The 23,745-nt window shown below is 34.8% G+C and overlaps 2 protein-coding genes across 2 annotated transcripts; both read left to right on the top strand.

The window, feature by feature from the left end:
* Positions 1-203: 203 nt before the first annotated feature.
* ch25hl1.2 (cholesterol 25-hydroxylase like 1, tandem duplicate 2) lies at positions 204-2,153 on the top strand. The gene has a single exon (XM_056478636.1). The coding sequence runs from the start codon at positions 1,088-1,090 to the stop codon at positions 1,916-1,918; it is 831 nt and encodes a 276-aa protein (XP_056334611.1). The 5' UTR covers positions 204-1,087; the 3' UTR covers positions 1,919-2,153.
* A 2,269-nt stretch (positions 2,154-4,422) lies between these two features.
* tspan3a (tetraspanin 3a) lies at positions 4,423-22,242 on the top strand. Its single transcript, XM_056478581.1, has 7 exons — positions 4,423-4,602; positions 10,047-10,238; positions 13,624-13,698; positions 14,687-14,788; positions 14,883-15,035; positions 18,219-18,302; positions 21,229-22,242. The coding sequence occupies exons 1-7, from the start codon at positions 4,537-4,539 to the stop codon at positions 21,319-21,321; spliced, it is 765 nt and encodes a 254-aa protein (XP_056334556.1). The 5' UTR covers positions 4,423-4,536; the 3' UTR covers positions 21,322-22,242.
* The last annotated feature ends 1,503 nt before the right edge of the window (positions 22,243-23,745 follow it).

Here is a 23,745-nt window from a genome sequence, read left to right on the forward strand (position 1 = left end):
ATTGATTAGTTATTAACAAACGTATTACATAATTAAATGCCAACTCTGCGACCGTAACTCATATTAACCGAGTTCCAAAATAAAATTTTCACGTAATCACAAACTAATCTAATTGGTTGGCTCTGCCCAGCGCTGAGGAAAGTAACACATTCCACGTGGCACCTCCTTCAAAACACTTCTGTGCCCTACTGGAAAAGCAGCGTTTCTCTCTCAGGCTCTGTGGCTGGTGCTGTGGATGTCAAAAGCGGTCTTACATCACACAAAATCGATAGAGGAAGCAGCGACAAGGACGCCTGGCTCTCCTTTGTTTTGCAGGATCAGTTCAGAGGATGAATGTGGGCGGATGCGGCTCTGTACCAGACTGCTGTCATTCGAATGCTGCTGTGTGGGTTTGATGCGTGACCATCCACATTGCTGTCTTTCTCTAGAATGTGAACTGTGCAAACCTCTATCTTTCGGTACGCCTGCAGCTCTCTGATGAAGAAAGCGGCACTTTTCCCTGTAATAGCATCATCATCGCCTGCTCTAGAAACGGCACGATTTCTGTACCTGCCTGGCCTCATAATTAAATAACTTGATGTAAGTGAAGAAATTCTGATAAGCACCGAATTAAAAATACCTAGCGAAGAATTGGATATTTCGACCAATCATAACAAACCAATTAGGATCTGCTTATGGGCCAAAGCCACGCCCACTGCATACATTCTTGCATACATTCTGTACGCTGTTTACCATTCTATTTGCTTTTATTTCTCCATGTTTTGAATTAAACGTCATCGACGCCCTCTCGCGTCACGGAGTGGAATGATAATCTAGTCAAGCTCAAGTACAGAGAATATTAATATCCAAACTGACCTAAACACATCTTTGTCTTCCTAAAATGCTGTTTAACACCTTTTATAAATAGCACCTATATCAAAATGCTCCCCTCAAACATTTAAATAATTAACAAACTGAACTAGCATATAAATATTTCAGAGCTAGTCATTAGATATCTAAGCAAGGCACCCGGGTCGCATCAAACATCTAGCAGAGAGGCTGTTTTATTTGTTGTTATGACAGAAATATAGTCAAACAATAACTGAAAATGACACTTGCACACATTTTTCAGACAATTTGGGACTTTGGAACAAAAGACTCTGTTTTGCAGCCTGTTTGGGACTACGTGCGACTCAACCACTCAGAAACTCTCCGTTCTCCTCTCTTTCCAGTGGTTCTTACCGTATCGTCTTATTTTGTTCTTGTCCTGCCCTACCTAGCCTGTGATATCTTGGGAAGGAAGTGGCCAGCCATTTACCGCTACAAAATCCAACCTGACAAGCTGCCAACAACTGCAATGCTCCTTCACTGCAGTGGAGTGACTCTTTATAACCACATCCTTCTGGTGTTTCCAGCAGCAGTCGCACAATGGATGTGGAGACCTCCGATTCCCCTTCCCGAACAAGCACCTACTTTACTTGAACTGATTGGTGGAGTGACCGGAAACCTCCTTCTTTTTGACTTACAATATTTCATCTGGCACTTCTTGCACCATAAGATTCGCTGGCTGTATGTGACTTTCCATGCCATCCATCATAATTATTCTGCCCCCTTTGCTCTGGCCACACAGTGCCTTGGAGGATGGGAGTTGGTGACAGTGGGCTTTTGGACCACCCTCAATCCCGTCCTGCTGAGGTGTCATCTGCTCACCACATGGATGTTCATGGTGGTCCACGTGTATGTGTCTGTGGAAGACCACTGTGGATACGATTTCCCTTGGTCCACGTCTCGTCTGATCCCATTTGGTGTTTATGGAGGTCCGAGCAAGCATGATGTGCACCATCAGAAACCTAATACTAACTTTGCACCCCATTTTAGTCACTGGGATAAAATGTTTGGCACTCATGCTGATTTTAGATTTTCTAAACCTCAGGAATGATGAATGTAAAAATGTGTAAATGGATTGTAAAATGGCCATTTCTTTGCTTCAAGCATAGTTAGAAAAAACGTCAGTTATTTGCAGAGGAAGAGTACAAGAAGTATGATTTAAGCACAAAAACTACAGCGATACACTTTAGAGATTACAGCTCAGGCTATTTTGCATATCAGGTTATTATATAGGCTTTTCTTAAAAAAAAGTGTATTATTGTAAGTGACATTTGAAAGTAAGTGTAACTGGTAAATTGTGAAAATGATAAATGTAATTTATTGTAAATCAAAATTTCACCATTGACATAGAAGAATGTTCTTTTAATTTTATCTTGTACACTTAAATTTTTTTGCTACCTTAAAAGTTTAAGTTAATTTTAAATAAATTAACTTTATACATCAACTACTTAAGTGCTTATAAGCTTAAATCAATTAAACTGAAATAAACCTTAAGTTACACTTTGCATAATTAACCCTATAAACCTAATAAACTTAAATAATGTTAATAATTTAAAAAGTTTCAACATGTTGACATGCCTTTATGATTGTTTACAGTGTATTTTAAGCTAAAAGCACTTTACAATTAAAGCTTTTTTTCTTGAACCCAGGTAGTTTTACAACAATCAGTCATATAAAATGCAATAAATTTCTAGAAAAAACACATTTTACAGATATTTAAACACTTGTATTATGTATGATTCATTACTATGAATGAATGTTATTATAAAAGAGTCGTGTTAGAGTTATTTTAGATTTTAAGCTGAGAGCACTTTAAAAAACAACTCGTTACTCCTGAATTTACAATAATCAGTAGTAATATTTAATCTAATAACAAACTATACAAATAGGCATATTTACAATTTTACTATATATTTATACTATACATCTGGATATTTTACAGATATTTAAACACTAGTTTTATGTATGATGAATTTATAACATTTTCAAAACTTTAAAAATCTACATTTTATCAACATAAAAACAGATAGATGTAAATATAGTTGAAGTTACACGTTTAGTTATATACAGTTATATATGATTACATAGTTATAAATAAAGTTATATTCATGTTATGATTTAGCTCTGTAAAATATGATTTTTCAGAGTAGTAAATGAAAGATTATTGGAATGTTATTAATGAAAATGTTTAATTCAGTGTGTTAATTGCTGTTTTTAAAATAAAAATTTGTCTATCTATCTATCTATCTATCTATCTATCTATCTATCTATCTATCTATCTATCTATCTATCTATCTATCTATCTATCTATCTATCTATCTATCTATCTATCTCATTGTCGATTTACCTGTTACTGCCACAGAAAAAAAAAAATATGTGTGGCTTTTATCTAGCATTTTTACAGACTCGCAGTCTTTATATTTTTCCTTCAAACTTTTTTCTCATGATTGCAAGTAATAATCAAAGAATTTGAAAAGCCTGATATGTGAAATTGTGACAAATAAAGACACAATTCTGATGAAAGGGAATTGCAAAATGTAAAAGTACATCTTCAAATTGTATTCAGCTACCTTTTATTTATTTTTTCTTATTATTTCATTCACTGGAATAAACAAGATTTTATTCTTTATGAATCTACAATATGAAATGCATTAATAAACCATTTAAAATTCAAAATATATAGGCTATTTAAAAATTCAAAAGGTGTATGGAAAGGAAAATATGTAAATCAAAACAATCTAATTATTTTCTGTATTTCTCACATGACAGAATGTCTAACCATGCATGGTAAATCTTACAGCAAATGTTCACAAGAGGAAGAAAATGTATTTTTAAAAATTCCACTTGATGGTTTATTAAAGGAAAGTATATTTGCATATGTGTTCAAACTCAAAATAGATGCACTGCAGTTAATATTTTTTATTCTAGTTTTTGAGTTGCCTTTTATTTCCAAATCTGATGTTTATTCCTCAGTATTGTTCTTTTGGCTTTGCAAGTAGACTATGGATTTGACTGTTTGATTGGCTACATGTGTGATTTATGGTTGATATTGCAAACCTGCAGTCTTCAGTGAGCTTCAGATTCAGTCATGTGTTTATATGCATGCAGGCTTAACATTGATCTGATTGATTGTGATTATGCAATACAATTATGTAACAGCAGGTGTCGGTAAAGAGATTTGTTGAATGCCTTTGTGTAACAGTTTTGCTTCTAAGCTTCATGTATTTGAAATCATGTATTATGTATGTGGATTTATGAGGCAGGAATCGTCGAAAATTTGCTGCTTTCAGAATAAAATGTGAGTGGTGTGCGCAAAAAAACCTGTTCAAAATGGTTAAAAACCTGTCAGATAATAACAGTGGTGATGTTTTGCTTAGCCAGCGTTGCTAATAAAAGTCTATTAATACAAACATAACAAAACAACTGTGTTGTTCCAACCTGAACAGAAATACCAAAGCACTCATGCGTTTTAGCCATAGGTTTTAGCAGATATTTGAAAAAAGATGACACTGTCGAATTTCTGATCGCTGTGTGGCGCTGTTCCTGGAACAGTTCCTTTTAAACACACAGCAGTGGAGTGTTATGGCAGCCAGGAAACGGACAGCCATCTTATAAATCCGCAGCCTGTCTGTTACATTTGCAACTTAAACGGCTTTATTCCATCTTTTAATGATGGGTCAGTGCGGGATTACGTCGTCTAAGACCGTCTTGGTGTTCCTGAACCTGATATTTTGGGTAAGTTTGAGGGGTTTGTGGCTGAATTTAGGAGTGCGTCAGTTGTCAGATGGATGGACACAGTCAGGTGTCGAGCAGCTGCATTATTACACACTCCTTTATATCACTGAGGCATTTCTGCAGTCTGTTCAAATCAGCTTTACTTTGCAATGCTTGAAATGCTGATTGTAATGTTAATGTATGAGTGATTACGTAAGAAAATGCTCCTTTGCAGCGTTTCACGATGTTTGTTGACATATTACGCTGAAGTCTTATTGATTCGACCTATAAACAATTCCCAATTCCTTATAAACAACGACAGCGTAATCTTCTGTCTGGTGTTATTTGTTTGTTAGTTAAGCATGCTTTGCTAAGTAATGAATTGGCTAGTCATCCTCTTTGTTTGTTTCTACAAATGAGCTGGGGGTAGTTTCACTCTTTGAGAGTTTAAACATGCTTTCATCCTTAAGCAGTTCCTTTAGAAAATTCGGTCTTCTGTCTTTTTATCTAAATATAATTACATCTTAAAAACAGTAAAAAGTGTGTCTTATTAAAACAATTCACAGTTTGGTCTTTATTATGGAATCAAAATAATCAAATCTAATCTAATATAAAAATATCTCAATGTATTTTCTTTTCAACTGTTCTGTTCCGAAATAATACATTTTGACTTTATTATAGTAAGTATAACAATCTTTCAATTTAGTTAAACACTACAAAATGTAGTCATAAAAAGAAATGTAGGAATTTAACTTTATCAAGTAAATTTTTATGCAATTGTATGATTTTGGATGAGTTTAAAATAGATATATACCAGTATTAAAATCTTGCTTATATTAAATAAACTGACAAGTTTTGTGTTAAATGTGATGTACAAATAAATAGATAAACTAACCTCGGGTGCTGTTTAGATGTTTTTGACTCCCAATAGTTTTTTTGGTCATGTTTTCGTTTGTCAGAATGACGTGAATATCCTTATAAGTGGCTTGTGAACACAAAAATTTGAAAACTTGGATAAGAATGGGAAAATAGGTTTCATCTAGTGGAAAATTTCAGTGAACACATTAAGCCATATATTGGCACAAAGTGTTTGTTTATCTTAATGTTTGAGCCATTTATCAGTTTTTATCACCTTCATCCTTGTTCATTCCTGCATTGATAGCTGACCGTAGTGCAGTGTTGGGGATAGGGCTGGGTGATTAATTAAAAAAGTAATCGAAATCGATATTCACAACTTATAATCGATCTAATTTTTCCAGGTAATTTTTTTTTCAATTGCTTTCCCTACCACGTGTGGAGACCTGGCTCTGTTTACATTTCTGCGGCAAGCCCAATCCTGCGCATACCCCTCACATGACTGATGCCTGATTTTATTTAACAACACGTCACGATTCATTAATTGTAATCAAGTTAAAATGTTTAATTAATAGAGATTTTGAATTTGGGTCAAATCGCCCAGCCCTAGTTAAGGGTAACGCGTTACAAATTTATGAGTTACGTAATAATATTACTTTTATAAGAAATGAGTAAAGTAACACATTACTTAAAATTAAGTAATAATATTTTTGTTACTTTTTTAAAAAATGTAACTTGAGTTACTTTTTAGATTAATTAATACACTTTTAAACAATAGTTTGCTGAATTAAAATAAGTGAAATCGTGTTGAATCACACACTCAATGAGAGAATGAGCTTCCTGCGGGAACAGACAATCTCTATATATGCCATGTATAGCGTCAGGAAGTTTTCAGAAGGTAACATTATTCTATTTTTTATTAGTTTTTAAAGGTAAATGAAGGTGTAGGTTGTACAGTGTGTCATTAAAGGCAGAGATCCTCTATTTAAAAAAAATAATACCCTGCAAGTGAGAAGCCATTGTGAAAAGAAAAAACAAGTGATAAAAATAAGCAAGCCCAGTTTATTTAAATTGCACATTTCATACAAAACGGTAATTCAGAGTTTGTGAAATTGTGCGCATTGGGTTTGACAGAACTGGGTCACTGAGGGTAAAGTTTTAAATTTAAGACTTGAATTGAGCTGTAGAAACTGTACTCCTCCTATCAGCTTTCTTCCTTGCGCATTTGGTTAATCTCTTTAATCTGTGTCAGAATGAAGTTTAAACACTCCACCTGACAAACAGAGATGGCATGACTCTATCCTATTCTTTTTTTAGGGATCAGGCTGCTTAATTAAATTTTTGTTTAGTTTCAGAACCTGAGAGCTGTGCTACATCGATTCAAAGAGGGGTGCAATGTACCTTTGCAAATGGGATAGAGATTTTTCCTTTGTGATTTTAAAAATTTCCCGTACAAATGACAACATTGTCAAAATGCTCCCCATTCACATAGATCCATGAAAATATTGAACAATGTTCTTTAATGCATGCCAGGCCAGTAGTTGGTGATGTCACTTTTTAAAGAAACAAATCAGTTCCTTTTCTCATATCTTAGCTCCACCACCTCAGGATATGAGGGAAGTCTGCAAAAAAAAAGGACAGAGGAATTGAATCAAGCAAAATGAGCCTCGCTTCCTTTAGCACTTCAATGTGTCGATATGTAATGAATACTCATAGTGCTGACCACACTACAAACTTTGCTTGCTTGTCAGGAATCATGAATTTACATAGGGCTGGGCGATAATTCGATAACGATAACTATCACAATATATGTTTTTTTTTTTTTGAAAAAGAAAGCTAATGACTGTTCGATAATTGCTCGATAATGTTTATGCACTATGCGTAAAGATGTGCACGCATTTTGCAGCCTGCACTTCCGGATCCCGCATGTACAGGTAGTATTAGTTTACAGCCATATAGTGTCAGTTGCACTTGGAGGAGTAAGGGGAAAAAAAATCACAGACATTGTTTACAAGAAGCATCACTAAGCTTCAGTAGTCTGGAGCTACTTACTTTTTTGCAATCCGACACAAAACAGAGCAATGTGACAGAGCAAACTGTGCAGACGACTCTTGCCATCAAAAACGGGCAACACGTAAACCTGTTTCATCATCTAAAACAAATGCACCCTATCGAATAAATATATGAAGATGCTAAGAAATTACAGACCCAAACAAGTGTTTGTAAACATGGACCATCTACAAGCATCAGCGCAACTACCCAGCAGTCTCATGTCTTCATTTCATCTCATGCCGGTATAAGATTTTGATGGTATGATTACCATAGATAAAAATATCATGGTTTCACGGTATTGTGCTCACTGCTCTAAAATATATTCTTTTAAATGTCTGGGTAAAAACAAACTTTTTCCCCTTTGAACACAATATATTCTATTTTTTTGAAAGATTTATAATATTTTGGAGTAGTAAACATGTCAGGCTAAATAATTCAAAAGATTAATTGACTTCTGCTTTTTTCATTAGTGTCAAAAACACAGATTTCTTAACAATTTAACACGGCATCTTTGGATAATTTTTTTCTGCTGTAGTTACTATTGTTCTAATAAACAAAACAAAACAAGTAAATAAAAAATCTTACACATACCTTAGGAAAGGTATTACAGAAAATTTTGGCGATTTTTAAAACCTTGACTTTTCCAAACCGCGGTATACCTTGAAAATGGTTATCGTCCCTTGTCTATTCACAGTACTGAAAGTATTCTTAGATTACATCGGAAGAACCTACTGAAACTTTCTAAAACTGAAGATTCCGTCGACATTAACTCCCCTTTTCTGTTTGACTTTTTTTCTGATGTTGAACAATAATATACAATTACTTGTAGGGTAATGTCTTTGGTTGTTGAAAACCTGAACAGTAAATGCTAAAAAATTATTTACATTGTTCTTTTGTTTATAATTTTTTTTTATTCATGTTGTCACAATAATTCACAAAATGTGTGAAATCGGCTGCAAAAAAAGGGATTGCTATGCTGAAAAGCCTTTAAAATTGATAGATATAAAGGTTTGACATTTACCGTAATAACTATTGATATCGACTGATATGAAAAAAAATTATCATAATTTTTTTTTACCATATCGCCCAGCCCTATGTTTACACATCAAGGGCCAAAAACGTGTGTAACCTCAAAATACATGCAAGTCGTCAACATATTGTCGGTGACTCTTCACTGACGTGTATGTAGAATTTACCATATGTGTAAACTTTACATGTGTAAATCTGTCTCTGTTGGCGTGGGTTTCCTCCGGGTCCCAAGACATGTGCTATAGGTAAATTGGGTAAGCTACATTGACCGAAGTGTATGTGTGTGAAATGAGTGTGTATAGATGTTTCCCAATGATGGGTTGCAACTGGAATGGCATCCGTTGTGTAAAATAAGCTGGATAAGTTTGCGGTTCCTTCCGCTGTGGTGACCCCTGATTAATAAAAGGACTAAGCTGAAAAGAAAATGAATGAAGAATTGGTAGCAAACAATTGAACATGTACTCTACCATTGTTGTGTGTTTGTTGGCTCTTGCTTTCTACAAGTTTTCCACTTTTGGCTGAAAACATTGTCGTTTTAACAGCCTTTTATAATTACTTAAAAGTTGTAATAGTTTCAACCTTCACAAAACACCACATTGTATTAATTTTATTTAGGTTAATAAATAATTAAGTTAATAAGTTTTATTTCATTAAAGTTGTTAAGTGCTTTTTGTTAAAGTATGTTCTAGATCAAAATTAAAGGAACTGTGAAAACATCCATTCATTTACAACATCTTAAAATTCACATTTATGTATTTATTTTGTATACAATTTTTGTTGTTCTGCTGTAGTTCGCTATGATTGGTGCAGATGTGAAAGGGGAGGAGAATTTACATTGTGTGTCACGTTTGTCTATATAAAACACTTCCGCAAAGGATACACCTGTGTGTCCTCCCTCAATCCCCCTTGGGAAACCACCTCTCTCCTTAATCCTCACCTCCTTTTGGTGCCAATATAGAATTTAGATGTCCTACAATATAGCTGAGCTCCATCAGTTTTCGGGATGGACGAGCGAGTAAATGAGGAAGGATATTGATATGCACCCAAAGTTCTGTATCCCCCCCGTGTTGTTTTGACTGTCTAGTACTCAATCTTGACCATTAATGCTCACGTGATAATGTATTATAAAACAGTTTTTAAAAACTTAGCCCCGTAAATAATATTTTTCTTTATATAAACAGCAAACACATCCAAAAACAGTTTTTATTTGGAATGCTGTTGTGTAGATGCCCCTAAAAGCCTCTGAAACCAGTTTTCTAAATGGCTGGAAGTCCTTTGAGGATGCAGACTAGTTATTTGTGCATTTATTTTTTCCTGTCCCATTTCCTTATGAGCTGGTGATCATACTCTTTTTCTTTGTTGACCTTCAACATGGGTTTGTCAGCATTCCAAATATTCAAATGTCAACGTGACATGAAGTATCTGACTCCAAAAAAGTGCTTTATACTCAGTTGCCTTTTAGATGATTGCATTAAATCAATTCAAAAACATGTTTATGATTTATAACCCTCTGTGTTCTTTCCTTTTAGGCCGCTGCTGGCATTCTGTGCTATGTCGGGGCTTATGTGTTCATCACATACGATGACTATGACCATTTCTTTGAGGACGTGTACACCCTGATCCCAGCTGTTGTCATCATTGCAGTTGGAGCACTGCTGTTTATTATTGGGCTCATTGGTTGCTGCGCTACTATTCGAGAGAGTCGCTGCGGACTTGCCACGGTCAGCGAACTATTAAGTTCCCAGCATTGCATTATAGGGTTTCTCTTATAGGGACCGTTCACAAAAAGATTTTTCATCATTTATTGACTATAAAATATAAAACTATTTACATTTATGTGTTTGGCTTCATCCAAAGTAACTTAGATTGAAGGTACATATAGTTAAAGTCAGAATTTTTAGCCCCCTTTTGAATTTTTTTTTTTTTTTTTTGAATATTTCCCAAATTATGTTTAACAGAGCAAGGAAATTTTCACAGTATGTCTGATAATTTTTTTTCTTCTGGAGAAAGTCTTGATTGTTTTATTTCAGCAAGAATAAAAACTGTTTTTAGTTTTAAAAAGCCATTTTAAGGTCAAAATTATTAGCCCATTTAAGCTATATTTTTTCGATAGTGTACAGAACAAACCATCATTATACAATAATTTGCCTAATTGCCCTAACCTGCCTAGTTAACCTAACTAACCAAGTTAAGCCTTTAAAAGCCACTTTGAGCTGTATAGAAGTGTCTTTAAAATATTGAGTAAAATATTATGTACTGTCATTTAGGCAAAAATGATATAAATCAGTTATTAGAAATTAGTTATTAAAACTATTATGTTTAGAAATGTGTTGAAAAAAATCTTTTCTCCGTTAAACAGAAACTGGGAAAAAAATAAACAGGGGAGCAATTAATTAAGGGGGGCTAAAAATTCTGACTTCAACTATATATGCAGAGCTTGACATTAACTTTTTGATCACCAGCCACTTTCACCAGTAGTTTTCCAACATTACAAGCCACTCGCCATTTTCACTAGCCACAGTTTTGTTGTTGGGAAAATATATTTTATATGCACAAATTTGACTTTGACATGCTAAAATGACTTGATTTAGATTTTGTGTTATTTCCACATGCCTTTCACTTTTTCTGTGTGTTGTGTGTGACCTGGCTTAACGTGTATGATGGGTTGTGGTTTCAGAGTGTCGCACTGCAATTAGTTTTTCTTCACATTTCAAGGCTCAAAATTAAGCATTTACCAAATTTATCTCTGACCACACAAAAATAAATAATTATTTTTTATCCATAAATTTTAAATAATGTGTCAAAACAAGCAAAATGTAGCTGGATACATGCACTTTTTATTCAACAAAACTTTAACTTTAAAAAAAAAAGACGGTCCATTTGTAGATGGTCCATTTTTAAAAATAATTATTGTCCAGTATCTAAAACAATGCATTGTCTGTGACCTCGCTAAAGGTCTCAGATCACCAGTTAACTTAATGGGGAGTTAATCTCCTAATAAAGTAATCATTTGTTAAAAAAAATACAATTAAACTATATTAAAAAAAATAACTGTAAGCAAAAGATAGCAGGTGAAAAACATACCATGTGTAATAATGAAAGGGTCATGTTAACAGTAGGCCTGTAAATAATCTGTTCAGAGAATGGTTAAAGCGAAAGCACCGACTGCAGCTGCTTACAAAAATTACATTTTCTCTTGAAAGCAGGTGGAATGCTGGTGCAAGAGCATCATCTTTTGTCCAGTCTATTTCAAAGAGAAACGATCACACCAGTTGAGTTTCCAGGCACAGTTGCTTTGTGCAAGGAAACGGGGGCAAATACCGTATGAGAGAATGATAACTCGCCCACACTTTTTAAACATCACCTGTGTGCACGAGTTATCATTCTCTCATTCGGTATTTACCTGCTTCCTTTTGCTTTTTTTTTTTTTTGTCAGTCATGCTGCTTCTCGATTCTAAGATCACATTTGCACATTGAGCCATCTTTATTGTCGAACCCTGCTTTTAAGAAAATAATTTTTAAATTGTAGTTTTCAACCAGTCAAAGTGGCTGTCTTACCCGATGACAGATGAAATCTACCCACATTTGGCAGGTTGGCGGGTGTTAATGTCAAGACCCGCATATATGTATGACTCTTACCAGAATTGCAGTTACGTTTTAAGCATTTTCCATTCATTTTTCTTGAACTGGAATGACATGCAAGAATGGATAATTTACAGTAAACTGAATCTATTGTTAATGTAAAACAATGGTCTCGTCATTTAAGCATTTTGCATATCGTTGTAACTAATTGCTTTTTAAGCTTTTAACAGAGTTGGCAATAACAGAGTTGACATTTTCCACTATTTTCAGATTTATCTCGAAATGCTAACCTCAAACCAGATAGAACATGCCACATCTAAAAAAGAATTTAATGCATTGTCATGATGTTATAGTTTTTAAAAAGGGAAAGATAAACTCACTAAAAGATCTCAATGACAGTGTTGACCGTTATCATACATTTTGTACAAAATGTTTGCGTCGTAAATATTTTGTACAAACTAATGGGAGAAGAATAATGACGTGCCCTAATGCCTTTCAGAAATTCCCACAAGAGGAAATACAGGGTGTCCGCGGGGTCTTAAAGTATTAAAGTTGATAAATCAATTATGAGTAAATTAAGGCCCTCAAAAGGTTTAAAGTCTTAATCATGTTTTACGAGGTCTTAATTTTTGTTCAATACAAAGTGTTTGACTCCAAAAAAAGCAAAATGGGAAAATGTACGTTTGCGTACTTCTGGTTGGGGAAAGAAAACCGCATTTTTTTTTTTCTTTCAAGCTTTGTTTCTTCTGAGCTTATTTGAGTTCTGCTGCATGGTTGTACTCCATTGATTTATTTAACTACAACTTTTTATTAACAACTGTTTATTAAGTTAAAGGTTAGATACTGATTAGAGCTTGAAGTGGCGATAAGGTCTTAAAATATTGAGAAGATGTAAAATGTCTTAAAAAGGTTTTGAAATGACCTTTAGGATTTCTGCATATACCCTGAAGTAACATCACTTAGACCAAGTCCATTTTAGTTTCATTAGTTCTTTAAAGAATGTTATGCCCCTTAACTAAATTTAAAGAGTTGAGCAAAACATAGGTACAGACATAATTTCTCATAAAATTCTCATGAAATATTATTGTTAAACTTTCTAGAGCTTATTTCATGATAATTGAATCAGAATGTATGATTCAGGAGGCAGAGGCAGTCAAAAAGGTGTATAGTTGAAGTCTTTAAGTTAATATTTTTGAGGCCAAATGACCCTAAATGCACATAAAGACACTATTTTAGAGATAACATTATAAAAAAAAATTGTGTTATTATTCTAAACTGTTTGATTTAAAAATTTGTTTTTGAAAAACTTGGAGATGCAAAATGCAAATCTAGAGTCACCCATACATTTTATCAGTTGCTTTCCCTGGGAATCGAACCCACAAATTGTCAGTGCCATGCTTTTTTATTTGAGCTATAGGAAAGCTATTTGGGTTAAATAAAATCAGGAATGATACCTTTTATGGTGGAAGTATGAAAATGTTAGTTTTCCTGACAGTCTATTTTCTTTGAATCTTTCTTTCACAGTTTGTCATCATTCTTATGCTGGTATTTGTTACTGAGGTGGTGGTAGTGGTTCTTGGCTATATTTACAGAGCGAAGGTAAGTCCTGACTATAAAGGAAGTGAATGTTTATTGAAAAAGGAGTGCCTGTATGTCTTTTGTTTTATATGAAAGCCCTGTTCACTCTTTGGGCAGTTTCAGGTGTGTTCAAATGTGAGCAAGGCATTCAGTCTATAACAGTGTTGTCTTTGCCAAAGACACTCCTCCTACACAGAGAATACACTTATTGAAAGCTGGATGTCACAGTTAGAAATTAATGATAGATTGGAGTTAAAATATAACAAATATATCAAAATACAAAATATTAAGCTAAATGCCCCTTTATGAATTCTTTTTTTATATATGAATAAAAAGTTAATATTAAGTGAATTACGTTTTAGACAATATGTGAGGTTTTGCTCACAAAACAATGCTACAACAGACCATTTGAACATTTCAAAGCTACACAGATTGGTTCCTCATATCTGAATGAGTCCACATTTTGAACCTATTAGTTGAGAGAGTGATTCAATGATTCATATAGTCACTTTGTTGAACTCTTGAATGAATCAGCCATTTGTACAATTTGCTGGAATGAATAATTAAATATTTTATTTAACAATCTCATAGCATTAATTATGCCATTGTAGCTGCAGCGTAAATGCATTAATTCCACCTCTGAGCTGCATTAAATAATCCATAAATCTAACTTGTTTTATACTGATGTAATTGTAAAAACTCAATATTGTCTAATTATTGTAATTGAATTAATTTGTATTAAGGTGTGCGTGTGTGTGTGTGTGTATATGTATATATGTGTATATGTATATATGTGTATACGTACTGTATATATGTATATATGTGTATATATATATATATATATATATATACATATATATATATATATATATATATATATATATATATATATATAAAAGAATACATATAAGAATGAAAACAACACACGTGTTTAATAAATTTTGTGGGGTTATAAAAAAGGCATTGTAAAAGGGCTGATATCACAATTTCTTTTCTGTTTTCACTCTAGGTAGAAGATGAGGTCAATCATTCCATCCAGAAAGTATATAATGAATATAACGGCACCAACACAGATGCTCCCAGCCGTGCTATTGACTATGTGCAGAGACAGGTGAGACGTTCAGAGCATTATATTATCCTATTTTTAAGGCAAGTTATTCTTGACACTTTTTTGAAATCTATAACGACTCTGTTACGATCTAAAGCTCCATTGCTGCGGCATCACCAACTTCTCCGACTGGAAGAACACACGTTGGTTTAAGGAGTCCAAGAACAACAGCGTGCCGTTGAGCTGCTGCAAACCCAATGTGAGCAACTGCACAGGCTCCCTCTTGCGCCCCGGAGATCTTTATCCTGAGGTGAGACATAATGGGTTCTTGTGAATCAGATCATTTGTCAAAGCTGATTTTTATATAGGAAGACTAGAGTTGATGCAAAAACCTCTTAGTGCCATATGAAATTTTCCTCTAAAATGGCCATTTTTCTCAGTCTATTGTGTGTAGGTTCGACAATTTCACTTTTATAGAAAATATATCATTTTCATTCACTTTTAAGTGAAATAACTGAACATAAACACAGGAGGCTAAAAATAGCTAGTTTAAGAGGATAAATTCAGATGGTTTTTGCTTCTGAACTTATATATATTTTGACTACACTACTCGGCATGATGTCTAGCTTTGAGGATCTTTTGGTCTACTTCACTTTGTCAGGCAGCTCCTATTTAAGAGATTTCTTAATTGCGAACAGGTGTGTCAGTAATCAGGCCTGGTTGTGGCAAGAGAAATTGAACTCAGGTGTAATAAACCAGAGTTAAGTTTGTTTTAACAGGGGGAAACACTTTTTCACACAGGGCCATGTAATTCTGGATTTTGTTTTCTCTTAATGATAGAAATCTTAATTTAAAAAGTGCATGATGTGTTGACTTGTGTTATATGACTTGTATTTAAATTTGTTTGAGGATCTGAAACATTAAAGTATGATAAAGATGCAAAAAAATAAGAAATCAGTAAGCAAACACTTTTTCACACCACTGTGTATATATGAATGTGTACATCCCAAGGCCAATACATGTAAGAAATGTATCTTAATGCGTAGCCAATAATATGGTACATTAAAGACGCACATAATGCAGCTAGCGATTTGATATGCCACGATTCACTCCTATCACAATATAGTACAATCCATTTTACATTCGATTCAACAATGCAATTAGATCAAATAGGAAAACAATATTATCGCTTTTTTTATTTTTTAACTGTCAGGTTAATCTAAGTTTCTCTATAACACTGACAAATAGGAAAGTTGTGATATTACCCCTGACTCTCTCACATGGACTCTCTCACTATAATTCTAGCCATGCAGATTTTCTATTTGTTTGTTTTTATTGATAGCTCATGGTTTCCGCTGCATTCATTCTTCCAGGGCGGGGCGCCACACCAAAATTCACCCCGCCACTGCTACATTACTTCTCATTCAAAACATTTAGTCGTTGTTGTTTTTTTAATAGCGGGATATAATCTCACCAAAATGCGTTAAAAGGTAAGTGAATTATAACAGTGTGGCCTTTTCTGTAATCATAGTAGTGCTGTGCGTCATTTGTTTACCCTTTAGGGTGACATGCTGACTGACTGACAGGCGCGTGATGCATGACACTAGCAAACACGGCTAAGCTTTCAGTTAAGATGAACACGGTTTCCGTTTCTCTTTACTTCAGGATGCATTAATGCTGCTCGGTAGATCTATTGAAGAAATTCCAAAATATTCAGAGCAAATCTAATGAATGTTGGAGACATACTTGTTAGATAAACTAAATCACGCTTCAGCAGCGTTTATTTAAGAGCGCACAAGAGAATCTACACTTGAGCAGCATATATTTGAGGGCGTGCAAGAAGTTTTGTGCACGAACAGAAGAAATCAGCGTGCAAGCAAAGAGAGTAGCATGCTCGTATTACATGAATGCGCTCAACTTCTAATACTGCGCACACAACATTTGTTATTGAAATAACAACACAGATAGTTGATAGATCTCTGTAAAAGGCCCAACAGTCTGCCGCCACAGCTGGAACAAATCCTTGAGGAAACACTGTAGCTTTTACCTTTTAAAGTTTATGTAGGCCAATATTTGGCTGTTTTTTGGTATTGACTATTGACTTTTAAGTGCTTTAATAAGTGTTGTAAGGGGAGTATTTGTTTAACACCACAATAAGTTTAGATTAGTCAAAATTGTATGTGTGTGTTTTTGAGAATGTTAACATAAGTAATGAAAGAATGTAAGATACTTTACTTGTTAGCCTGAAGATAGTTAACCGGTTGGCAATAGTTAGCCTGAAATAAAATTACATGTTTACAAACATTCTAAACATGTATTTTAGTTCCTCTCAGTGATCAAACAATCCTGTCATTTTTACGTGGTCAGAACTCAGAAGGCTAGTCCTCCCCGCCCACCGTTTCTACGTGCCTTAATCTCCTCCCTCGGCTGCATCAGACAACAAACAGACATAAAGGAAGCAGATCTCATGTAATATCCAATGAGTAATTGATGCATGTGTTGTGTTAAATTACAACGATGAGTCACACACTATGTCGTTACAAAGTTCACGCGCGCACACACACAGACACACACACATACCCAGCACTGACATGATACGCACGTACATACAGACAGCGCGCGTTTAGCTTTGCACTCTTTTTGGACACAAATGTGACAGGATACAGTTTAATCTCCACTGCTGTATGGATATTTGTTATGTTAATGTACAAAATAAACCTGATTTAACGTCCACAAACCGGGATTGAAGCGTCTTCTTTCATATATGTCCTGACACGCGGCTGTGCTGATGAAGTAAAGCTAAAGTAAATCGCTGTAATTCATTACACACATGCTCTGTTTTAAAACATTTTACACTTGTGAAACTCACTCTTGATCACATTTGATGATGATTGATGATCCTAGCAAACTGAACAGACCTTTTATTCCCGGTTGCTTTGCGCTTGTCCTCTCTTGTTTATATGATTATACACGTGACTACCGGGACATGTTACGCAGTTGTCAATCAATTCGGTGGGTGGGGGGGGCGCACTCCTATGTCAAGTTGCGGTCGGTCTGAAAACCACTCCATTTGGTCCACCGTTTTTATGTTGTTAAATTGAAAAAAAAAGGACTCTTGAGTCTTTATATCACCCCAATATGACCGCCTATACACTATACCTACACATATTTTTGTCCAAACAGATTGAAAAGTAGATTTTTCACCATAGGTGCCCTTTAAAACAAAACTGAATCTAGTGGCTTGTGGGAAGTCTGCATTACATATGTGTTTCTGTCAATAAAAAAAAAACATTTAATTATTCGCAAAGCAACTTTCTAGATATACATAATATATATCAGTACCATATAAGTTATCAGAGTTTTTCTTTTTATTGTATATATTCATTTTTTTGTATACTTTTAAAATGAAACGTATTTGAAAGTTTATATAAATGCATACGCGTGTCATTATGCTTTACACTGTTTATAATTATGTATGTGTTGAATCTCTAAGGGATGTGAAGCGCTGGTGGTGAAGAAACTGAAAGAAATCATGATGTACGTCATCTGGGCTGCCCTGACATTTGCTGCAATTCAGGTATGCTGTTTTATTTAATTAATTAATTTTCTTTTCGGCTTAGTCTCTTTGCTGTTTAATTTATTTAACTTATTTATTTTTGACAGATTATCCTAATATATAAAAGTGAAATCTATCTCCAATAGAATATACAAAACAATTTCCCACGTGATTTCCCAAGATTTTTTAACCATTTTTTGCTTAATAGCTTTAATAACTAATTTCTAATAACTCATTTCTTTTGTCTTTACCATGATGACAGTACATAATATTTTACTAGTTATCTTGCAAGATATCCTGCTTAAGGTGCAATTTAAAGGCACAGTTAGGTTAATTAGGCAAGTCATTGGACAACAGTGGTTTGTTCTGTCGCCAATCAAAAAAAATGTCCTTGCCATGTTAAACATCACTTTGGAAAGTTTAAAAAAGAATTATAATTTTGCAGGAGGGCTAGAAAAGGTCTTGCATGCTTAAAACAATATTATTACTAATGCAATGAGTTGAGTTTGAGTGTTATTAGCAATGAATATTCTGAGATTGAAGTGGACAGACAAGCTTGTTGAGCAGCTCTAGCGTTTCTCGTTCTGCCATTGCTCTGGATCAGGCAGCGTGTCTCTACATTTGCTGAATCACAGACGTTGACATTCAGATTGCTCCAAATACCCTCTGGGGCGTAAAGGCAAATGAGTCTTGGCAAGGCCAGCACATGCCCCTGACTGACTCAGTCTGCCCGAATTAACAGAGTGAGAAACAGGGCAGTAGGTGAGGTTGTTCTTGGCGAAATTGCCTAAACTTCGCCACATATTCTTGGTCGTTATTTGACTTTTTAAGTTCTTTTGGTGCCATTGTAAGTAAGTTGCTCTTTTATAGACATTTGTCACAAAGGCAATTTACCTCCCACAAGCAAGCTGTTTTTGTAAGCATGATTAGCTGAAATTGAGCATCAGTGAGGCAGTTTTAGTTTCAATCAGTGCTCACAGTTCTGGTTTGTTTGTGCTGATGGCAGGCAGCAGTGCCTATCTTTAACTATAATAAACTGTACAGGGTTGATCCTCTATTTAATATACTTCCACTATAAACAACTGCTGAACAAATGATTAGACCTCCTGTCTTTGCCATGATGACAGTACCTAATATTTTAGTACATAATACTAGTATTCATCTTAAAGTGCAATTTAAATTTAATATATTTATTAAAAGGACAGTTCACCCAAAAATGATAGTTCAGTCATGGTTTACTCACCCTTAACTTGTTCCTAACCTATTTGAGTTTCTTTCTTCTGTTAAAAACAAGATATTTTGAAAAATTCTGGGACCCATTGACTTCCATAATCATTTTTGTTGATTAATATGTTTATTTATTCCAGCCAAACTAAAAGAAATGGTTTTCTTTGCCCAGAAGAAAAATATAATTAGAAATACCATGAAAAATTACTCCGTGAAACACCATTTACTCTGTTAAACAAACATCACTCAGGAAAATAATTTTTAAGTAACTATAAGACCCACAAAATTAGACTGTTCAAATTGTTGTAAGGTTTTAAAAATTCATTGTAAAATGTTTAAATGTTTTTGAAAGGACACTGTCCAAATATGCATAATTTGATTTAATGTACAGTAAAAAATGTAATCTTTAAAAATTTTACAGTTATAAATGATTGTTATTTATTTAATTTCAGTGGTTGCAGATACGTTTTTCTTGTCAATTTTTAAAAAGCATTTTCATATAGAAATTTGATACTCCACAAACATTTTATTATTCACAAACAAACTAATGGTTTGATTAATAAAAGGTTTATTTTTCATGATGTTATGTAACACTATTTTACTATTGTACACGTGTGCCACCCAAATTCACTCTTTATTTTTAGCGCACTGTAAAAAATGCTGGGTTCCAACCAAAATTCCTTCATGTTGTCCCAACACAAATCAATTCAGTTAACTTAATTGTTTTTAAAGAATTTAAATTGATTGAGCATAAAACAATGTGTCCACCCTAAAAACTTAATTATGTTGTTTCAACTCATTTTAAATAAGTAGCTTACAAACAAGCAGCAAAAGTCATTTCTTTTCTTCATAAACAGTGTAGTGTAGATAATATATGCTTTTAAACCTTATCGGCTGATATTAAAATGTAACAGTTTATCATTTAATGAAATAAATAGAAATGCGTACAGTTGAAGTCAGAATTAATAGCCCCTGTTTATTTTTTTCCCAATTTCTGTTTAACGGAGAGAAGATTTTTTTTCAACACATTTCTAAACATAATAGTTTGAATAACTCATCTCTAATAACTGATTTATTTTATCTTTGTCATGATGACAGTAAATGATATTTGACTAGATATTTCGAGATGCTGGTATTCAGCTTAAAGTGCCATTTAAAGGCTTAACTAGGTTAATTAGGCTAACTAGGCAGGTTAGAGTAATTAGACAAATTTTTGTTTAACGATGGTTTTGTTCTGTAGACTATCGAATATATATAGCTTAAAGGGGCTTATAATTTTGACCCTAAAATGGTTTGTAAAAAATTAAAAACTCCTTTTATTCTAGCCGAAATAAAACAAATAAGACTTTTCTCCAGAAAAAAAATATTATCAGACATACTGTGAAAATTTTCTTGCTCTGTTAAACATCATTTGGGAAATATAAAAAAAATAAAAATAAAATTCAAAGGGGGCCAATAATTCTGACTTCAACTGTATTATACATTAGATATTGTGATCAGTGATTGGTTGCATAAAACGTGCTGGATAAGTTGGCAGTTCATTCCACTGTGGTGACCTCTATTAACAAAGGGAATAAGCTGTAAAGAAAATGAATGATCATTAGATATGTAAACATATTATTTATAATTAGGGAATATTATAACTGCCATTTCAAATATTGCAATATCTATTCATTACCATATACATTTTGGAGTATTAACTAGCTGTTGTTTCCCCCAGATGCTGGGAATGCTGTGCGCTTGTGTGGTTCTGTGCCGCAGAAGCCGAGACCCGGCTTATGAGCTCCTGATGACTGGAGGGACGTATGCATGAAAAAAACCCCAGCAGACAGACTCTCTTCTCTATCTCTCTCTCTCTAACACACACACACACACACACACTGGGCTCAGGGTTCTGTCGGTGTGAGGTGGCACACTGGATATGCCCGAATTATCTCTCTTTCTGTACATCTTACACAGGGTTTGCTCACACGATGCACTGGTGATGGGTGAAACGAAGCGCGTCCTATTTATTTATTCAGTATATGTCACTGAAAACGACTGCGTTTTAATTGAAACCTTTGTTTTTTCTCTCTCTCTCAAAGGCGTCGAGCCAGACTGCGAAATGGCGAGTTTATAATCCCGTTGAGAAGACTTTAACATGGATCGTTAACCTTTTTTTTTTCCTCTATTAAATGGAGTGGAAGATGCTGTTATGGTATGAATAAGATGTGGAATGTATGCTTTCCTCATTTGGTTAGTTTTGCACTATGTGTATGGTTTAGTTCTATATTACCTTAACAAACAGCAATCTGGTAAAACGGCTGAAATGCTTTGATACGAGAGGATTGGCTGTCTCTCAGACGCCACCCATCACCAGTCTGGGATAGCTGGAGTGTGAGAGACAGATCTAGACTGACCATGCAAGGCATTGTGGGTACAGTCGTACGGCTGTGTGTTTTGAAACAAGGGTCACGTCGGTTTACGTGTGAACAGGTTGTGGGAGGGAGGGCTGGCGGCTTTACATGCACCACCTACCATTTACCCGATCCTTATATTCTTTTCCTCCTCTTTTTTCCATTGCTTACAGTGTGAACTTTACTAGTCTAGTAATCTATAGTTAGTTTGGATAACATGTAGGTATATACAACAGGGTCAACAGTGTATTATTTTAAAATGAATGTACATAGGGAGGAGGAAAATGGTGAAATAAGCTTGTCATTTCAATCTTAAAAATAAATGTTTCATAAGTTGACACCTCTTATGTTGTTTCACTTCATTGATGCCAATCGATATTTGTAAGGATGCAAGTTACTGTGTGTCATGGCCAGTGTTGGGGAAAGTTACTTTAGACCAGGGGTCTCAAACTGCCGGCCCGCAGGCCATTTGCGGCCCCCCTTCTCCTCCCCCCAGCTCGCAACTGACGTCAAAAATTGGCCCACAAAAACATATATTTTTGATTCGCTATCATGTGCAGTCACATAAAGGGGAATTACCAACCTACGTCACACGGGTTCAACCACACATACCGGTTGCAAAAAAAAGACCGGTTGCAATAGCAAACATGTCGTGTTGTGTGCTAGGATGCCAAAATTGAAAGTCCAAATTTAGAAAATTTTGCCGTACACCACACTGCTTTTAATGCCAATCGCAGACGTCTTTGGCTAACAGCCATCAGAAGAGCTGATTGGAGTGAGGACCTAATTAAAAATGCTGGACTCTGCAGTTCTCATTTCATATCAGGTAAGTTCACGCTATGCTGAATCATTACTCGTTTTTGATTGCAGCAATGATTTCAGCAAAAACGGTTGAAAATGGTGAATTAAACTGCGGACACTAAATGCTAAGAATGAAATGTAAAAATGTAAGTTCACATACCCTGCCGTACAGGTGCAGTTCAATGTCAGAATGCAGTTGTTTTGCTTGTTGATGATTACCTTGTACAGTTCCATCTTCTTTCCTTGCCTTTGGCTTGGCAGAACCTCAGTTTTTTAGCACTACATAGTTTTGAATCTGGTAATCACGGAACATTATTTCTTGCACATGACCACACAGAACAAAATTGTTGGCATCCAAAGACTTGTAGGCCTTTAACTTCTCTCCTGTAAAATCACTTGGAGTTTCAATGAGAATTGTATATTTCGGACTGGACGCTCACAAAGGGTGCCATCACAAATGAACCTGTCAGACGAACGCCGCTCACTTCACCGTTAATTTTACTGAATAACTGTGCTTATCACTGGGTGACAAGCTGTTATAATACGCCGGCATTATGTAAATAATATGTAAAAAAAATATAACTTCTCTCTAATACAACAACAATCTCTGTACCGCATCGGATGTCATTCCTTTACTGTAAATGCTAGCGCTCCTGTTTTTTTCTGCAACTTTTATGTTTACAAATCAGTAATTCGTCTATAGCCACTTGTGGTTTTGACCACCACCTACTGGACATTTAATGTACTGTACTATATATTCGAATTCGTTTCGGTTTCGCTGCTCTCGAGAGTAATGCCGAGTTCAGACTACATGATTTTCAAAGTAATAATGTCACGGATGTTTTCACACTGTATGACTATCTGGGTTAGCGTTCAGCCGGTGCTGCATTTACACTGTAGGACAGATCGGCGACTGGGGTGTTCACACTGCATGACTTAACAATAGGAAAAATCACCAACAACTTTGTCCAAACTACATCGCACAACCAAAGACATGCAAGAAGTGCAACGCTGCAAAAATTGACTCCACTGAAATGATC

Source organism: Danio aesculapii, chromosome 18, assembly GCF_903798145.1.
Source record: "Danio aesculapii chromosome 18, fDanAes4.1, whole genome shotgun sequence".
In the NCBI taxonomy this organism is placed as follows: domain Eukaryota; kingdom Metazoa; phylum Chordata; class Actinopteri; order Cypriniformes; family Danionidae; genus Danio; species Danio aesculapii.